This window comes from Salmo trutta, chromosome 16, assembly GCF_901001165.1.
Source record: "Salmo trutta chromosome 16, fSalTru1.1, whole genome shotgun sequence".
In the NCBI taxonomy this organism is placed as follows: Eukaryota; Metazoa; Chordata; class Actinopteri; order Salmoniformes; family Salmonidae; genus Salmo; species Salmo trutta.
Genome location: NC_042972.1, coordinates 48,176,079 through 48,193,452, shown reverse-complemented (window position 1 = coordinate 48,193,452; position 17,374 = coordinate 48,176,079). Strand labels below are relative to the sequence as shown.

Here is a 17,374-nt window from a genome sequence, read left to right as displayed (position 1 = left end):
TACAACCTGTCCATAGAACATTCTGTACAACACTCTAGTTTATACTAATTCCAAGTATGACAACTGGCTTGACATGGTGGGTTCATTTCTCTTGTCCAAGCTGGTAGTAAGATGGAAGGGGGAACTGCCCTTCTATGTTAGAAACGTGCTGTTTTGTTGTTCTAACGGTCTGTTAGTAGAGACCCAGTCTCTCTACTGAAGTCTAGTAGTCTGTCTCTCCAGCTTGGACTAACCTCTGGCTGCTCTCCTTCTTCCCCTGCTTTCCCTCCGCAGGAGCCTCTCTCCACTCTTGCCATTTATGAAGATACAGTAGATGATGCCAAGGTCACTTTACGTTTTGAATTCAACCGCATGCCTCACCATTTTCCCATTTCTCCCCTGTGGTAAATTAGTCCCTCACTCCCCATTGTCTTCCTCACCGTCACACATGGGTAACTCTGTCATATGAGCAGCATACATAGAGGCTGAACCCTGACTATGCCACAGGCTACCCTCCATTACGTTCAAAGTAATTTCCTCTGTGTAAGACTTCCCCATTTATCTCCTCTCGTCTCCATATACGATGTGGCAAATTGCATGCCTGGAGAAGATTTTTATGATCGATTTTTATGATAATATATACATGTATAATAGGTATCAGGGCCTCGGAAAGATCCTACATGAGTACTTATGCACACCTCCAGGCCAGGGCATATTCCCTTCTAGAGGATCATTCATCCACTGTCCATCATCATCATTATCATCCCCTCTCTCATGGTCACTCCCTGCCCTGAGCTGCGGCCAGACTGGCCGTGTGTTGTGATTTTGTTGTGGCGGCCATCTTTCTGTAACCCCCTATCTCACCCAGAGGGAAAACTGGGAGAGGAGGCCTCGGCCGGGCTCCACCTCGGAGGAAGACCACGAGCGTGACACGGTGGTCTTCATGAAAGAGACCCAGTTGGGCATTGAGAGGAAGTGCTCCAGCATAACGGTCAGCTCCACGTCTAGCCTGGAGGCCGAGGTGGACTTCACCGTCATCATGGACCTCCACACGGGCGTGGAGGATTTCTCCAAGGGCCTGTCTGAGCTGGGGGAGAAGGAGCGGTTGCCCGAGCGGTTGCCCGAGGTGGGCCGGGATGACTTTGAGGAGACCTCCAGGTTCTATTCGGCCCGTCTCATGGGCTCCCATGACATGTCCGCTGTAGAGGAGATGCCCCCTGTGCACCGTGAGGAACGTGTGCGCCATGAGGTAGACACAATGTACCCCATCCCTGATCCTTGCCACTCCCCGTCTCCTCCCTCCTGCTTCTGAGAGCGAATACTGCCCTTAAAGGGATACTTCATTATTTTTTCAATGAAGCCCTTTATCTACTTCCCCAGAGTCAGATGGACTCGTGGATGCCATTGTTATGTCTCTGCATGCAGTTTGAAAGAAGTTGATAAATAGCGTTGGTGCAATTGCTAACTAGGGTTAGTGAAATGACTGGAAGACCATGGTGACTGCTAGCATGCTAGTACGTACCATCAACTCCCAGTCATTGCGCTTATGCTAGTTAGCGTTGGCTCGCGAAACTACCTCTAGCTTCCTTCATACTTGATGCAGAGATGTAAAAATGGTATCCATGAGTTCATCTGACTCTGGGGAAGGAGATAACTTCATTCCTTTAATGAAATCACCAGTCACCTTTTCTGTTGGAACATTTTCAGTTGCCATTTCTTTTTTTGTTGATGTTTTAATTTTATGTTTACATGTATTACAATTATTTGTTATATTTTTGCTTAATCTTTTGATTTTGTTTATTTATTTTCCTATGGTTTGTCCATTTGCTGTTTTCGTTGTTTCAGATTATTGTGAAATGTGTATGTTTTCTTGTATTTTCCCTTCCATTGTCAGTCATGCTTGCTTTACTAAATGTTTGGTCTGAAATGAAGTGATGCACAATCACCAATTGATAATGTAGTGTATGACAATACTTGTATTGCTTCATTGTCTGTTTGAACAGTATTGTAATTTTTGAATAAGAAATGTATTGTAGTTGAACTAAGGATTAACATGGTCAGTAACATGTCAAGGCCACAGCACGTACATTACTGAATATACAGTATTCAGACATCACGTAAGTAAGATTCAAATATGATGGTTTTTCATGTGTCTTTCAAGTGATTCAGCAACCCAAAATTATTTCCAACATACAAACATAGAAAACAACATAGAGTATTTTGATTTGTTTAACACTTTTTTGGTTACTATGTTATTCCATGTGTGTTATTTCATAGTTTTGATGTCTTCACTATTATTTTACAATGTAGAAAATAGTAAAAATAAAGAAAAACCCTTGAATGAGTTGGTCTGTCCAAACCTTTGACTGATACTGTACTTCGGGGCTCAATTTTAGGACATTTGTTAAAGATTTGTTTACCGTCAGGTAATATTGACGACGTTGGAGAAGAATAGACTGTCTATGGTCGACGAAATCTTAGTGTACCTGTCTGTTTCCTCCTGCTGCAGCCCCCAGTAGCCAGGAAAGACCCCAGTGCTGTTAGCGCTGCCCAGATGCTGAGGAAGGCCGACACTAAGATGGAGACACACACCAATGGGTCAGAGGTCACCAGCACCAACATCATGGACATGTCCGAGCAGGTACACTAGATCAGTCTATGCGTATGGACTCACTCCTGTAATATTGATCATATATGCCTCACATGCGATCCGGGACTATACAATTAGCCTATTTCAAATGTTTTCTGACTCCATAAAGATATGTTTGTAATATGCAAGAGACCACAGTTGAGATACAGTAATAGGCAATCAAGAAAGGTCTGAGAATGGAATTCTTAAATATAAGTGCATTTAATGAACATTGTAAAATGACTGAAATCACATACAAGGCATAAACCTCAAGTTACAAAGCATTGACAAGCGTTACACGGCATTATTCTCAGATTGATCAGAGAGGGAGAGAGGGGGAGAAGTCATAGCCTGAAAGGGCATGCCCCAAGAGTCCATGAGGCGGAGAGAGAAAGAAAGAACGAGAGAGAGCATGAATCTCACCAGCGCAGGCCAGAAACAGAAAAAGAAAGAGACAATGAATCTGAGACCCCTTTATAAGATCTCAGTTTGGATTCAACATGTGAGTTGTTGAACAGTAGCATTACATAGTGAAATCAGATATCAGACTTAAGGGATGTTATCACAACAGAACCTCTGCCACCCAGAGGTGTGACATGGGGTTTGGTGAGATAATACCGCATTCCTAAGACAACACAAAGGAAATCCTTGCATCCAGTTGATAAGAGTCACTTTGGTACCAGTGCAGATTAGTGTTACCAGTGCTAGTGCATGCTAATGATCAAATGACAAATGTAGCAGAGTGGCCCTACGGTTTGACCAGAAGGCATCTGAAATTATCTTCAGCGGGAAATGGAAACACTGGGTGAATAAGATAATAGTAAGACCATTTATAGGTTCATTTTTACCCCATCAATATTGTTTTATATTTTTGTAAACAGAAGGAAATGTAATTAGTCATTTAAAGAGGAAGCATATAATCCTAATATAGATGAGAATTGTTCTCTCCGTAGCTCTGCTGTACTGCAGCTCTTGATTCAATTGAGTGACATATTCTCACGACCACAATGACTTAAAGGTCCAAGGGAGCCATTTTAAAAAAATCTCAATATCAAATCATTTCTGGGTAACAATTAAGTACCTTACTGTGATTGTTTTAAATAAACAAAAATAGCTTCTTAGCAAAGGGCAATTTCTCAATTTTACTAGGACTGTCTGGGAGTGGTCTGAGTAGGAAGGGAAGGGAAAAACGGAAATGTAGCTGTTATTACAGAGAGGTTTGGAACTCTCTTTCTTATTGGTCAATTAACACATTTACCCCATGGTGATGTCACCATGGAAGGCCAAAATCAAATCATGTTTTTTAATGCATTGGGACTTTTATAACATTGTTATAGAGGGATTAAAGTATTGACAGGACATTAAAGAGAATTATGAAAGCATGCGGGAGTTCCATTCATCTCTAATGGCAGAGCATGGAGCTGTGCCGGTCCCAAAGGTGCCTGATTAAAATGTAATTGGTGCCTCTGGTGTGTCATTCATATAATGATGAGGATGAGCTGTGTTGGAGCGGGTTTCTTTGAAGTGAAAACCCAAGTCAGTGTGTGTTGAGCATAGAAATTGATTGACTTGAATACACTGAGTGTATTAAATTAGGAAGACCTGCTCTTTCCATGACATAAACTGAACAGGTGAAAGATATGATCCCTTATTGATGTCACTTGTTAAATCCACTTCAGTCCGTGTAGATGAAGGGGAGGAGAGAGGTTAAAGAAGGATGTTTAAGGCTTGAGGCAATTGAGACATGGATTGTATGTCTGTGTCATTCAGAGAGTGAATGGGCAAGACAAAATATTTAAGTGCCTTTGAACGGGGTATGGTAGTAGGTTCCAGGTGCACCGGTTTGTGTCAAGAACTGCAACGCTGCAGCGTGCAACACAATATTAGGAAGGTGTTCTTAATGTTTTGTACACTACGTGTAGGTACATAGTCTTCTAGATAACAAATAGCCATATCAAGTGTGTTGAGCCTCTTTGGCAGATGTACTCTTGATTTGGAGTAAGCAACGATACAGTAGCGTTTGTGTGTGTGTGTATCTGCAGCAAATGGAGGCTGACATCAACTGTAACGAGACAAAGGTCTCCAGCAGCACTGACGTGGCTAAGGCACCAGAGGGCGACCTGGTATGTATCAGACACTCTATTGACAATAGCAGAAAGGCTTGAAGACTATGCTCTGCAAGCTCTGGCTGCAGTCTGATTCACTACCCTTCTCCCTGAACTGCACACTAATTCAATCCCCCTGGTGGATTTGAAAGGAACTGGACTGGTGTAAATATGGTGCTCATGGGGGAAAGGGTATAGAGAATCACTCAAATCTGCCATGACAGGTTTTGCATGTGCAAATAATGGGCTGCACATTTAGAGAGTATATTTTGCCAGATTGTTTAGTTTTCTACCTTAATATTGCCTCACAATTTTTGTATGTGCATCCTTTTAAAATAGGCTTGTTATAAAGACTTGTCCCCCCTTCTAAACTGTGCAAAGTTACACGTTTACAGTATGTCTTACTGCTACCACATAATTGGCTTGGGTTATCTAAGGCACTTCATATTTAAATAAACGCCTATTTGTATCACAGTGCCAACAAACATGCTGTAATGAGAATGACTGGAGGATCTGTTGGGTTGAATTTTGCTAGTTGGTACATTACCATGTTGATACCATACTTCTGTATCAAATTGTTATGCTACACTTCTGCTTGGCTGCCTATTGGCTTTATAACTTGCTTTATAAATTCATCCTAATACCTTGCTTCTGATTCACTACGGTCATGGTAGCCACATGCAATCTGGTGATCAGGTTTGAGGACTGCTTGTTCCCATATGGACACATTGCTCTTCTCCCTGATTAGTTTAATCAGCATGAACATGATGACTTCATCCCTTCATCCATCCCTCCCTCCCTCTCCTCATCCCTCTCTTTATCCCAGAACCAGAACCAGGAAGTTGGCAGTAGGAAGGAAGTTCCTCTCCCCAGTATAGAAAATGGCTCCCATGTAAGTACATAATTCACCTTACCATCCTCCACCCCCCTCCTCTCACTCAATAGACTATGTTACTGTACTCTGACTCCAGAAATGTAGTCCTATACTGTAGCTCTTGATTAATTGTAGCTGATGCAGTGATAAAGGTTCCCATGAAACAATGCTCTTGTTTGTTGTTGAATTGAAGCAGTGTCTGTGATTCACTGTATGTTGTCATGTAGAGAGAAGTGGGTAAAGATGCAGTTGTATTTTGGCTGGGCTATACCTTGAACCAGCAGCGTAGTGTATGTGGGTGGGTATGTGTTTCTGTTTGTTTGACATTGTGTTCAGGGTTTAAATTGGAACTTTGGAGGTGGCAGAGCCAAGGTTAGGGTTTTGCTAGGGTTAGGGTTGAACCAGGGTGTGGACATGAAGCTAAGGTTAGGGCTAGGGTTAGGAAAGCGGCTAGGGTTACGCTAACTGCTGTAAGTATAATGTATTACCATTCTAGGGTGAGGGTTAGTACTTTTACTTTTTATCCTACTCCTATATGTAGCCTTAGAAATAAGGTTAATGAAATCAATAACTTGCTTACATCAAATACTTAATTTGATGATACAGCAGTAGCTATACAAGGTCTACTTACTTGGGGACCTGAATATTGACAGGTTTTCATCAAGCTTTTCGCTTGAGAAGTTTCTTACTGTATAGTGGCTATATCCAGGAAAGCCAAACTTCCAAAAGCTGGGCCTAAAATAGTGTATAAGAGATGATACAAAATATTTTGCTGTGACTCTTATGTGGATGATGTTAGAAATATTTGTGCGTCTGATCTGCATCCAGACGGTGCAGTTGATGAATTTATGAAATTGCTTCTTCCAATTATTGATTAACATGCACCTGTTAAGAAACTGAGTGTTAGAATTGTTAAGGCTCCATGGATTGACGAGGAATTAAAAATATGTCTGGTTGAAAGAGATGGGGCAAAAGGAGTGGCTAATAAGTCTGCCTGCACATCTTACTTGCTGACTTACTGCAAATTGAGAAATTGTGTGACTAAGCACAACAACAAAAAATAAGAAACTGTATTATCAAGCCAAGATCAATGGTATAAAAATACTTTGGAGTACTTTCAATTAAATTATGGGCAGAAATACAATTTCATATCCATCTTTCATCGAATCAGATGGCTTATTCATCACAAAACCATTTGATGTTGCCAGTTATTTTAATGATTACTTAATTGACAAAGTGAGCAAACTTAGGCAGGAAATGCCAACAACGAACAGTGAGCCATCGTATTCATGCATAAAAAAACAAATAATGAAAGACAAGCATTGCAAGTTTGAATTTTATATTTTTGTAAAGTCAGTGTGTGAGAGGTGGAAAAATGATTGTCATTGATCAATAATGACAAACCTCCTAGCATTAACAACGTAGATGGAAAGCTACTGAGTCTATAGCCACTCCTATCTGTCATATCTTTAATCTGAGTCTAGAGCAAAGTCTTGGTCCTCAGGCCTGGAGGGAAGCTAAAGTCATTCCTCTACCCAAGAGTGGTAAAGCGGCCTATCAGCTTGCTGCCTGCTCTTTGCAAACAGTTGGATTTTTTGTTGTTGACTAAGTACAAATAAAGCAACACCTCACGGCAAAACGTCCATGTGACCTACAGTACTTGTTGTGTGTATGTACTAACTGATAGATGCACACACACACACGCGCACGCGCACGCGCACGCACGCACACACACACACACACTACATGTTAATGTTTATTAAATGTATTTAAATTGTAAAGTCTTTTGTCTGTAATATATTTGTTGTTACGTGTCGGCTAATGGGGATCCTAATAAATGAAATGAAAAATCCTTGTTGGACCCATAAGGTGCTGGAGCTAGGCTCCATCTGTCTCTCTTTGACCCTTGCTCCGGGTAGCTCCGGCTCAATCCAACCACTGGTTGTGTGTGTTTGTGTGCATGTGTTCGTAGCAGCTGTGCTGATAATGTAAGTGACCCTTCTTTCTCCTAATGACCGTGCTGCAGGTGAAGGCGGGCACCCTGGGGGGAGAGGCCGTAGTGTCCCCGCTGACAGTCACCGCAGACAATGTCACCTCAGCAACCACAACTCAAGTTACCAAGGTAACCCCTCGTGTCTCCTCTGCGACCGTTTAAAAAAAAAGGTCTTGACACTTCCTCTTCACTTAATATTCACTATAGCGCTATGAAAGGTCACAATCGTTATCTGATCAGTAGATTGATGTTGACTGTGTGTGTTGTGTTTCAGACAGTGAAAGGTGGCTACTCCGAGACCAGGATTGAGAAAAGGATCATCATCACAGGAGACGATGATGTGGACCAACATCAGGTGAGGAACAACAGTCACAGCCGTTACTAAGTTAGAAGCACTGTAGAAATGCATGTCATTTGTATGGCATCTTTCATGGACACTCAAAGACACCAATATTGTTGATTGAGGTGCAAATGAATAGTGTCTATTTAATGGGAACAGTGACCTTTATCACACAGGCCCTCGCCATGGCGATACAGGAGGCTAAGCAGCAACATCCTGACATGCTGGTGACAAAAGCAGTGGTTGTCAGGGAAACAGAGTCTCCCGCTAAGGAGCAACATAGGAAATCGGAGGTAGGTGGAGCTGCAATGTAAACATCACTGTCAAGACACCGTGGTATTACCTCGATAAGTAGGGAGATAGTGATAGACAGTGTGTGTGTGTGTGTGTGTGTGTGTGTGTGTGTGTGTGTGTGTGTGTGTGTGTGTGTGTGTGTGTGTGTGTGTGTGCGCGCGCGTATGCATTTATTTGTGAATGTATGCCATACAGGCTATAGGTGGATTTAAATATGCCATAGCTCACTCGTACAGTATGTTCGACATGGAAGTCAATCATGTTGTTTAAAATGCAGGTTACAATCTATTGTCATGATTCTTGCACTGCAAGCAACTCTGCAGAGTGGTCACTAGCTGGCAAAGCCACAAAGTCATCAAATCAGATTTAAACCTAACCATAACCTTAACCACACTGCTAACCCTAATGCCGTACCCTAACCTTAAATTTAGACCAATATTTTTACGATATAGGCAATTTTGACTTTGCAGCTGGCCCATCTAGTGGAAATCGCTCAGTTCTGCCTCCAGGGAAAGATTCATGATGACAAACCTCAATTTGCGTTTAAACCATCTTGTTTATCCCAGTGTCAGTCTGTTTCACAGAGCTCTGTGTTGTTCTCTCTCTGTTCCAGTCCTGATAACTCATGGTGGTTCCTGGGAGTGGGGACAGGAGCCCATCAACTCCCTGACTCTCCCCACTCCACCGTTGCAAGAGGACTACAGTAACCTACCCATAGTGTATACTACAATACAATAGACAGCTCTCCTTGAAATAATCTCTGTCTCCTCTACAACAATATACGCCTCCTGTCCCTTTAGCCAGAACCGACTGTGATGCCGCCTCTGACTCACCCTCACCCACCAACCACTCTTCCTCTGGAAAATGCCCTAGAAAATGCATAGTGTTCGTACAGTAGACCCCCATGAGGTCTAACTCATGGTTTGTAAAGAATAGGGCTACAGATGTAGGATCTTAATTGTGTGTGCGCGCGCATAATGAAGATCCTACACCTGTATTTGGTTGTGAATAGGGCTGTTTAGCTCTGGGATCTGTGAGAGATCAGTATAATGCTTCTGGTATTCTACATCCCCAGACAGACTCTGTATGTACAGTACAAACATAATGGCATGTTAATGGTTCATCACCCCCCGATCAGCATAGTTCAATGAAATTATTAGCGACGATGATGTAATCCACAAAGAAATCTGATTGACCTTTCCCCAGAACACATTGACTTACCTGTAAGTACTAGTCATTTATTCTTAAGGAACTCAATAGCCCACCCCCACAAATTGCTGTAATATATGGTCACCGTGGAGATGCCTGCTCTGTGCTGACATCATGCATGGGGACTGGGTGAGTGGAGTGTGAGGAAGGGGTTTGGGGGGAGGGGTGCTCTGAAGGGGCCAGTAGTGAGGGTCAGCCTTTAATGCTTGTTGTCACCAGCGTGACACATATAGTCAACAGCTGTCTTACTAGCTTTTTAAACATTTTTAACAATAGAGCAATCTAATTTAAAGTCCAGTGTTTGCTTATTTTCTGAAAAGAAATAAAAATGTGTCGATTTAGCGTCTCATACTCACATGCATGATTCTAAGTAGTCGAGGGAATGAACGATACGATACAGAGCTGTCGTTGAACTGACGTCCACAGGAAGTGCTCAAGAAGGATTCTGTGGAATATACTTCTGCAACGTGCAGACACTGCATGTCCAGCAAAGCTGATGGGCCTATACTGATAGGAGAGTCAACTGAAGAAATACGTGGACAGACACTTCTACAACATCAAGAGACTATGAGTTGGGACTCCGCTTGGCATTCAGGGTGCATTACTACTACTACAGGCTCTGACGCTCGTTCTCTGGATTAATACAAACAGAATCCTTCCACACCCCCTTCTGTGCTCCTCTCCTCATCCTGTTCTCCTTCAGTCATCATACTGTTATACTTTCAGTCGCAAATGCTGGTCACGTAGTGCAAAAGTCAAATCATACCCATTTCCCCATGTAGTGCACTACTTTGGTCAAAACTAGTACACTCTACAGGGAAAAAGGCATCATTTGAGACAAAGCTATAGTCTGGTCAAATGAGCAGTTTTAATATAATGTTTTACAGTATCTAATTATTTTATGAAGTGTGAGGATATGTTTGATTTTTTTTTTTTTTTACTTTGTTTTTAAGTTATGGTGTATGAGTTCAACATTTGTATTTATAAGAGTGGTGGTGAATGTGAGCCGGCGGGTTTCTTGCCTTCCCTAAAAATGATTATTAAGTGTGTGATTCCTTTTCCTGTACCTTCACAGACAAAGCCTGGATTCATAGTGTGACACGTTTAAGGCCAAACTCCATCATCTTCGACAGATAGACAGGCGGTGAACCTGCTCCAGAACACCTAGCAAGGCCTCCATAGCCCTGCCTGGCCAAATCTGTATACGTGGCCAAATCTGTATACTCTCTGGATAATAACTCTAAAGCTATATTCAACAGCTGCATATACATTCGTCAGTCAGTCAGTCTGTCTGAGAAATCAACAAAAACTATGCTGGAACAAACTGTTGAATAAATACTATGCATTGTTCCCTGTGTGGACTAACTTTGAAAATATAACTGAGGAGAACCAGATTCATTTTTGGTGTGCCGCTCTGCTCTCATCTCCTACAGTATATGATATTGTTTATTACAGCGGTCAATCTTACCTGCTTGTGAGACTTGCAATAACTGTCTCTTTGTAGCCACCTCGCTATTGTAATCCATTATCAATCTATTTAAAAGAGAACTGTGAACTCTTATGCATATAAAAAGCACTACCAAAACGTTCCAAGATGGAGTTGAATCTAAAAGTTGAGTTCTGCCACCGTGTTCCCATGGCTTTGTTACCGTGCTTGGCATAATTACTCCACTCTCACTTCACCCTGAAGTAACGGAGAAGAAGATCCTTCGAACTTTGTCTTAACTGCTGTAAAGTTCAGTCTCTGTGAAACAGAGTCCCTAACAGTTATTTTGTATATTTTATTTCATTTTATCTGGTCAAATGACACTGGATTCATGTTAAGGCACTTGCTTGCAGCGATAGGCAGCAACGATATTGTTAGAAATGTGTGTTTTTTCTATACTGGACACACACCTTTGAAAATTATTACTTGCTGTACGGTATAGACATTGAGGAAGAAGTTGCTCTGTATAGCTGATGTGCTGTTTTGAAGGGTGGGAGGCATATTGTATGTATGAACATAAATACTTCAATGCGTGCATTTCGTTACAAATATACTGGAAGAGTGGTATGAGGTTGTGCACATTTTGTAGTAGAGGATTCACAAATGTGCAATGTTAAGACTACAGACTACGTGTAAGTACTAATGCAGTGCACTTGTTATACTGATGATGGGTGCCTTACTGTTGGAGTCACTGCCACTGGAAACCATGGAAGTAATTATTTAGCCTACCAGTGTAATCTACTGACATTTCAGCCATCCACTCTCCATGTGGTGTTGCAGTCATAACCTCATAAGGTCCCATAGAAGAACTGGGTAAATCTATAGATTAGCTATGATACACTGTTTCAGTGGTAGGAATAATACGAATTGGAACACAAATATATTGAAGGGCAGAAGGATTACAAACAGTCACAGGCCCCAATAGGACAGAACTAACTGGCTGATTCCATAGGCTCACATAAGGCACTGTCCACCCCACTCTTCCTCTTCCACCCTTCAATTCACCTCAACCTGTTTGTTCTACATCCCCCCCTAGTGCTTGGTGGTTTGTGTTTGCTGTATTTGCGTTCAGTCTAAATGGAAAACATACATACGTAAATAAATAAATGTCTCAATGCTATTTTCATTGTCTCTGCGATTTTCATGAGGAAGACAAATGCTGCAAGATCATGTTGTGGAAACCGGTAAAGGGCTTGAGGCGGTAACATTTAGTTTGTTTGGTATCCTGCATTGCCATCTTGTGGCCCTTAAGAGAACTGCAATTGGGAATCAAATTACAGAAGGACAATACTCAGTCAAGCATAATCATCACTATCCTCAAATTGATTAAAATATCGCTTAATGGTTATAGTTCTACTGTTACTGCCAAGTGCCATTTGTTCGATTGTTGCTTCGTATTTTGAACATTTTGACTGTCATTTTGACTGTCAATTATTTTATGTATACAATCTATGCTCTAAGGGGGGAATTCTGAACCGAGTTAATTAAGCCCGCATAAATGGAACGTAAATCCCTTTTTATGCACTTTTCCCTTTTTATGCACTTTTCTATCTAAGAGTATTCTGACTTTGAACTTAAGCTTGAGGAGCGCGTGCTATTCACCCGCTATTCATTTGAGGTGGAGATCAACGAAATTAAGGCGTGGCAGAGGTGTGTCTACAGATTCTGATCTTGACAGACACATTTATCAACATAGAGGTCTTCGATCACTACTCTGAACTGACAAAGAGGGACCAGAACATCTCATTTCAGAGAGCAGCTTTACCCAACTCTGTGGAGACCGAAGGGGCCTCCAGTGTTATCCAAGCCTGAGACCGGGTTTTTCATTTGCAAGTCTAAATTGAATTAATGATAGATAAATCTGAAGTTTCTGCATGAGTGCTTTGTAGATAAACACGTGAAAATGTTACTCTCTCTATAAATACAAAGAGGCCCAACCTAATTTATTTTAATACAAAACACAATGCGGAATTCTATAACCATCACCAGTAATAAACCTAAGGGCACAATGGAAAACAGCATCTAGTGGTTTAAGTGTAGATGCTGCTTCATGCATATAGATAATATCCCCATAATCTAAGATAGACATGCATTGCCTGCTGTTTGAGGTTTTATGCTGGGTTTCTGTATAGCACTTTGTGACATTTTCTTTTCATTGCTGACACATTAGTATCCAAGATGGCATAGCAGTCAGACGTCCTTTGTCCTCGTCTTGTTGTATCCCGTGTATATACATATATTTACATCTTTTCTTCGCATATCTTTTTATATATTTTTTTCTAAAAACTGAACTTCAAAACACTCTCCTGCAACCCGCTTCACCAATTCAAAAAATAGAAGTATTATTTACCTCAAATCTGAAATCCACAACAGAAGCTAGCCAGAAGTTAGCCAGTTCACTAGCTAACGTTAGAATTCAGCTAACCACGGTTGGCGGTCATCAGCTATCCCTTAGCTCGAAAAGCTATCGCCAGTTTTGTACAACGCGACTCAGACCAGAGCATTCCGGACCTATTTTCTCTCCATATCCCCGGATTTCTACAGCAAGCTCTGGACATTTACACCTGGATCTTGCAGCTAGCTAGCTGCTATCCGAGTGACAATTATTCCGGAGCTAGCCAGCTGAAGAGTTCCATCAGCTACTCCTGGGCTACAATCACCTATCCGGACCCATTTTACTGCCGATGTGGAGCCCCATCGGGCCTTCACGACTGGACTACCGACGTTATCTGCCCGAGGAAGTTATCCAACTGGCCCCTCCGTCGCGACATAACCTGAACGCCCATCTGCGGCCAGCTAATCATTAGCTGTCTTATCGACTGCTATCTGAATAGGTCTATCGGCCAATTTTCTTGGGCCACTATAATTATAACTATTTTTCCAATTGGATTGGTCCCCTCTACCACACGGAACTCCACTAATCTACCAACGGAAACGCACGAGGTGGCTAAAAACAGACCATCTTCTGTCAACTTGCTACCCATGGCCTGGCTAGCTGTCTGAATCGCCGTGACCGCAACCAACCTCACTACTCACTGGACCCTTTTGATCACTTGGCTAAGCATGCCTCTCCTTAATGTCAATATGCCTTGTCCATTGCTGTTCTGGTTAGTGTTTATTGGCTTATTTCACTGTAGAGCCTCTAGCCCTGCTCATTATACCTTATCCAACCTCTCAGTTTCAACACCCACACATGCGATGACATCACCTGGTTTCAATGATGTTTCTAGAGACAATATCTCTCTCATCATCACTCAATGCCTAGGTTTACCTCCACTGTATTCACATCCTACCATACCTTTGTCTGTACAGTATACCTTGAAGCTATTTTATCGCCCCCAGAAACCTGCTCCTTTTACTCTCTGTTCTGGACGTCCTAGACGACCAATTCTCATAGCTTTTAGCCGTACCCTTAGCCTACTCCTCCTCTGTTCCTCTGGCGATGTAGAGGTGAATCCAGGCCCTGCAGTGCCTAGCTCCACTCCTATTCCCCAGGCGCTCTCTTTTGATGACTTCTCTAACCGTAATAGCCTTGGTTTCATGCATGTTAACATTAGAAGACTCCTCCCTAAGTTTGTTCAATTCACTGCTTTAGCACACTCTGCCAACCCTGATGTCCTAGCCGTGTCTGAATCCTGGCTTAGGAAGACCACCAAAAACTCTGAAATCTCCATCCCTAACTACAACATTTTCAGACAATATAGAAAGGCCAAAGGGGGCGGTGTTGCAATATACTGCAGAGATAGCCTGCAGAGTTCTGTCCTACTATCCAGGTCTGTACCCAAACAATTTGAACTTCTACTTTTAAAAATCCGTCTCTCTAAAAACAAGTCTCTCACCGTTGCCGCCTGCTATAGACCACCCTCTGCCCCCAGCTGTGCTCAGGACACCATATGTGAACTGATTGCCCCCCCATCTATCTTCAGAGCTTGTGCTGCTAGGTGACCTAAACTGGGACATGCTTAACACCCCAGCCATCCTACAATCTAAGCTTGATGCCCTCAATCTCACACAAATTATCAATGAACCTGCCAGGTACAACCCCAAAGCCGTAAACACGGGCATCCTCATAGATATCATCCGAACCAACTCGCCCTCTGAATACACCTCTACTGTTTTCAACCAAGATCTCAGCAATCACTGCCTCATTGCCTGCATCCGTAATGGGTCAGTGGTCAAACGACCTCCACTCATCACTGTCAAACGTTCCCTGAACCACTTCAGCGAGCAGGCCTTTCTAATTGACCTGGCCCGGGTATCCTGGAAGGATATTGACCTCATCCCTTCAGTAGAGGATGCCTGGTTATTTTTTTTAAATGGCTTCCTCACCATCTTAAATAAGCATGCCCCATTCAAGAAATTTAGAACCAGGAACAGATATAGCCCTTGGTTCTCTCCAGACCTGACTGCCCTTAACCAACACAAAAACATCCTGTGGCGTTCTGCATTAGCATCGAACAGCCCCCGTGATATGCAACTTTTCAGGGAAGTTAGAAACCAATATACACAGGCAGTTAGAAAAGCCAAGGCTAGCTTTTTCAAGCAGAAATTTGCTTCCTCCAACACAAACTCAAAAAAGTTCTGGGACACTGTAAAGTCCTTGGAGAATAAGAGCACCTCCCCCCAGCTGCCCACTGTACTGAAGATAGGAAACTCTGTCACCACCGATAAATCCACTATAATTGAGAATTTCAATAAGCATTTTTCTACAGCTGGCCATGCTTTCCACCTGGCTACCCCTACTCTGGTCAACAGCACTGCACCCCCTACAGTAACTCACCCAAGCCTTCCACATTTCTCCTTCTCCCAAATCCAGTCAGCTGATGTTCTGAAAGAGCTGCAAAATCTGGACCCCTACAAATCAGCTGGGCTAGACAATCTAGACCCTTTCTTTCTAAAATGATCTGCCGAAATTGTTGCAACCCCATTACTAGCCTGTTCTTTTGTGTCGTCTGAGATTCCCAAAGACTGGAAAGCAGCTGCGGTCATCCCCCTCTTCAAAGGGGGGGACACTCATGACCCAAACTGCTACAGACCTACAGTGGGGGAAAAAATATTTGATCCCCTGCTGATTTGGTACGTTTTCCCACTGACAAAGAAATGATCAGTCTATCATTTTAATGGTAGGTTTATTTGAACAGTGAGAGACAGAATAACAACAAAATATCCAGAAAAACGCATGTCAAAAATGTTATAAATTGATTTGCATTTTAATGGGGGAAATAAGTATTTGACCCCCTCTCAATCAGAAAGAGTTCTGGCTCCCAGGTGTCTTTTATACAGGTAACGAGCTGAGATTAGGAGCACACTCTTAAAGGGAGTGCTCCTAACCGCAGCTTGTTACCTGTAAAAAAGACACCTGTCCACAGAAGCAATCAATCAATCAGATTCCAAACTCTCCACCATGACCAAGACCAAAGAGCTCTCCAAGGATGTCAGGGACAAGATTGTAGACCTACACAAGGCTGGAATGGGCTACAAGACCATCGCCAAGCAGCTTGGTGAGAAGGTGACAACATTTGGTGCGATTATTCGCAAATGGAAGAAACACAAAAGAACTGTCAATATCCCTCGGCCTGGGGCTCCATGCAAGATCTCACCTCGTGGAGTTGCAATGATCATGAGAACGGTGAGGAATAAGCCCAGAACTACACGGGAGGAACTTGTCAATGATCTCAAGGCAGCTGGGACCATAGTCACCAAGAGAACAATTGGTAACACACTACGCCGTGAAGGACTGAAATCCTGCAGCGCCCGCAAGTTCCCCCTGCTCAAGAATACATATACAGGCCCGTCTGAAGTCTGCCAATGAACATCTGAATGACTCAGAGGACAACTGGTGAAAGTGTTGTGGTCAGATGAGACCAAAATGGAGCTCTTTCACATCAACTCAACTCGCCGTGTTTGGAGGAGGAGGAATGCTGCCTATGACCCCAAGAACACCATCTCCACCGTCAAACATGGAGGTGGAAACATTATGCTTTGGGGGTGTTTTTCTGCTAAGGGGACAGGACAACTTCACCGCATCAAAGGGACGATGGACGGGGCCATGTACCATCAAATATTGGGTGAGAACCGCCTTCCCTCAGCCAGGGCATTGAAAATGGGTCGTGGATGCGTATTCCAGCATGACAATGACCAAAATACACGGCCAAGGCAACAAAGGAGTGGCTCAAGAAGAAGCACATTAAGGTCCTGGAGTGGCCTAGCCAGTCTCCAGACCTTAATCCCGTAGAAAATCTGTGGAGGGAGCTGAAGGTTCGAGTTGCCAAACGTCAGCCTCGAAACCTTAATGACTTGGAGAAGATCTGCAAAGAGGAGTGGGACAAAATCCCTCCTGAGATGTGTGCAGACCTGGTGGCCAACTACAAGGAACGTCTGAACTCTGTGATTGCCAACAAGGGTTTTGCCACCAAGTACTAAGTCATGTTTTGCAGAGGGGTCAAATACTTATTTCCCTCATTA

At 42.8% G+C, this 17,374-nt stretch overlaps 1 protein-coding gene across 8 annotated transcripts in view; it reads left to right on the top strand.

Annotated features, from left to right (window-relative positions):
• Positions 1–12,029, top strand: part of LOC115150885 (band 4.1-like protein 1) — a 107,430-nt gene extending 95,401 nt beyond the window's left edge. For all 8 annotated transcript variants that reach the window (XM_029694677.1, XM_029694681.1, XM_029694678.1 and 5 more), the window contains 9 exons: positions 274–324; positions 848–1,228; positions 2,489–2,620; positions 4,651–4,731; positions 5,540–5,605; positions 7,614–7,709; positions 7,855–7,935; positions 8,097–8,213; positions 8,828–12,029. In XM_029694677.1, the coding sequence (XP_029550537.1) occupies positions 274–324; positions 848–1,228; positions 2,489–2,620; positions 4,651–4,731; positions 5,540–5,605; positions 7,614–7,709; positions 7,855–7,935; positions 8,097–8,213; positions 8,828–8,833 (1,011 nt within the window). In that variant the 3' untranslated portion in view covers positions 8,834–12,029. The remainder of the gene's footprint in view (positions 1–273; positions 325–847; positions 1,229–2,488; positions 2,621–4,650; positions 4,732–5,539; positions 5,606–7,613; positions 7,710–7,854; positions 7,936–8,096; positions 8,214–8,827) is intronic.
• Positions 12,030–17,374: the final 5,345 nt, after the last annotated feature.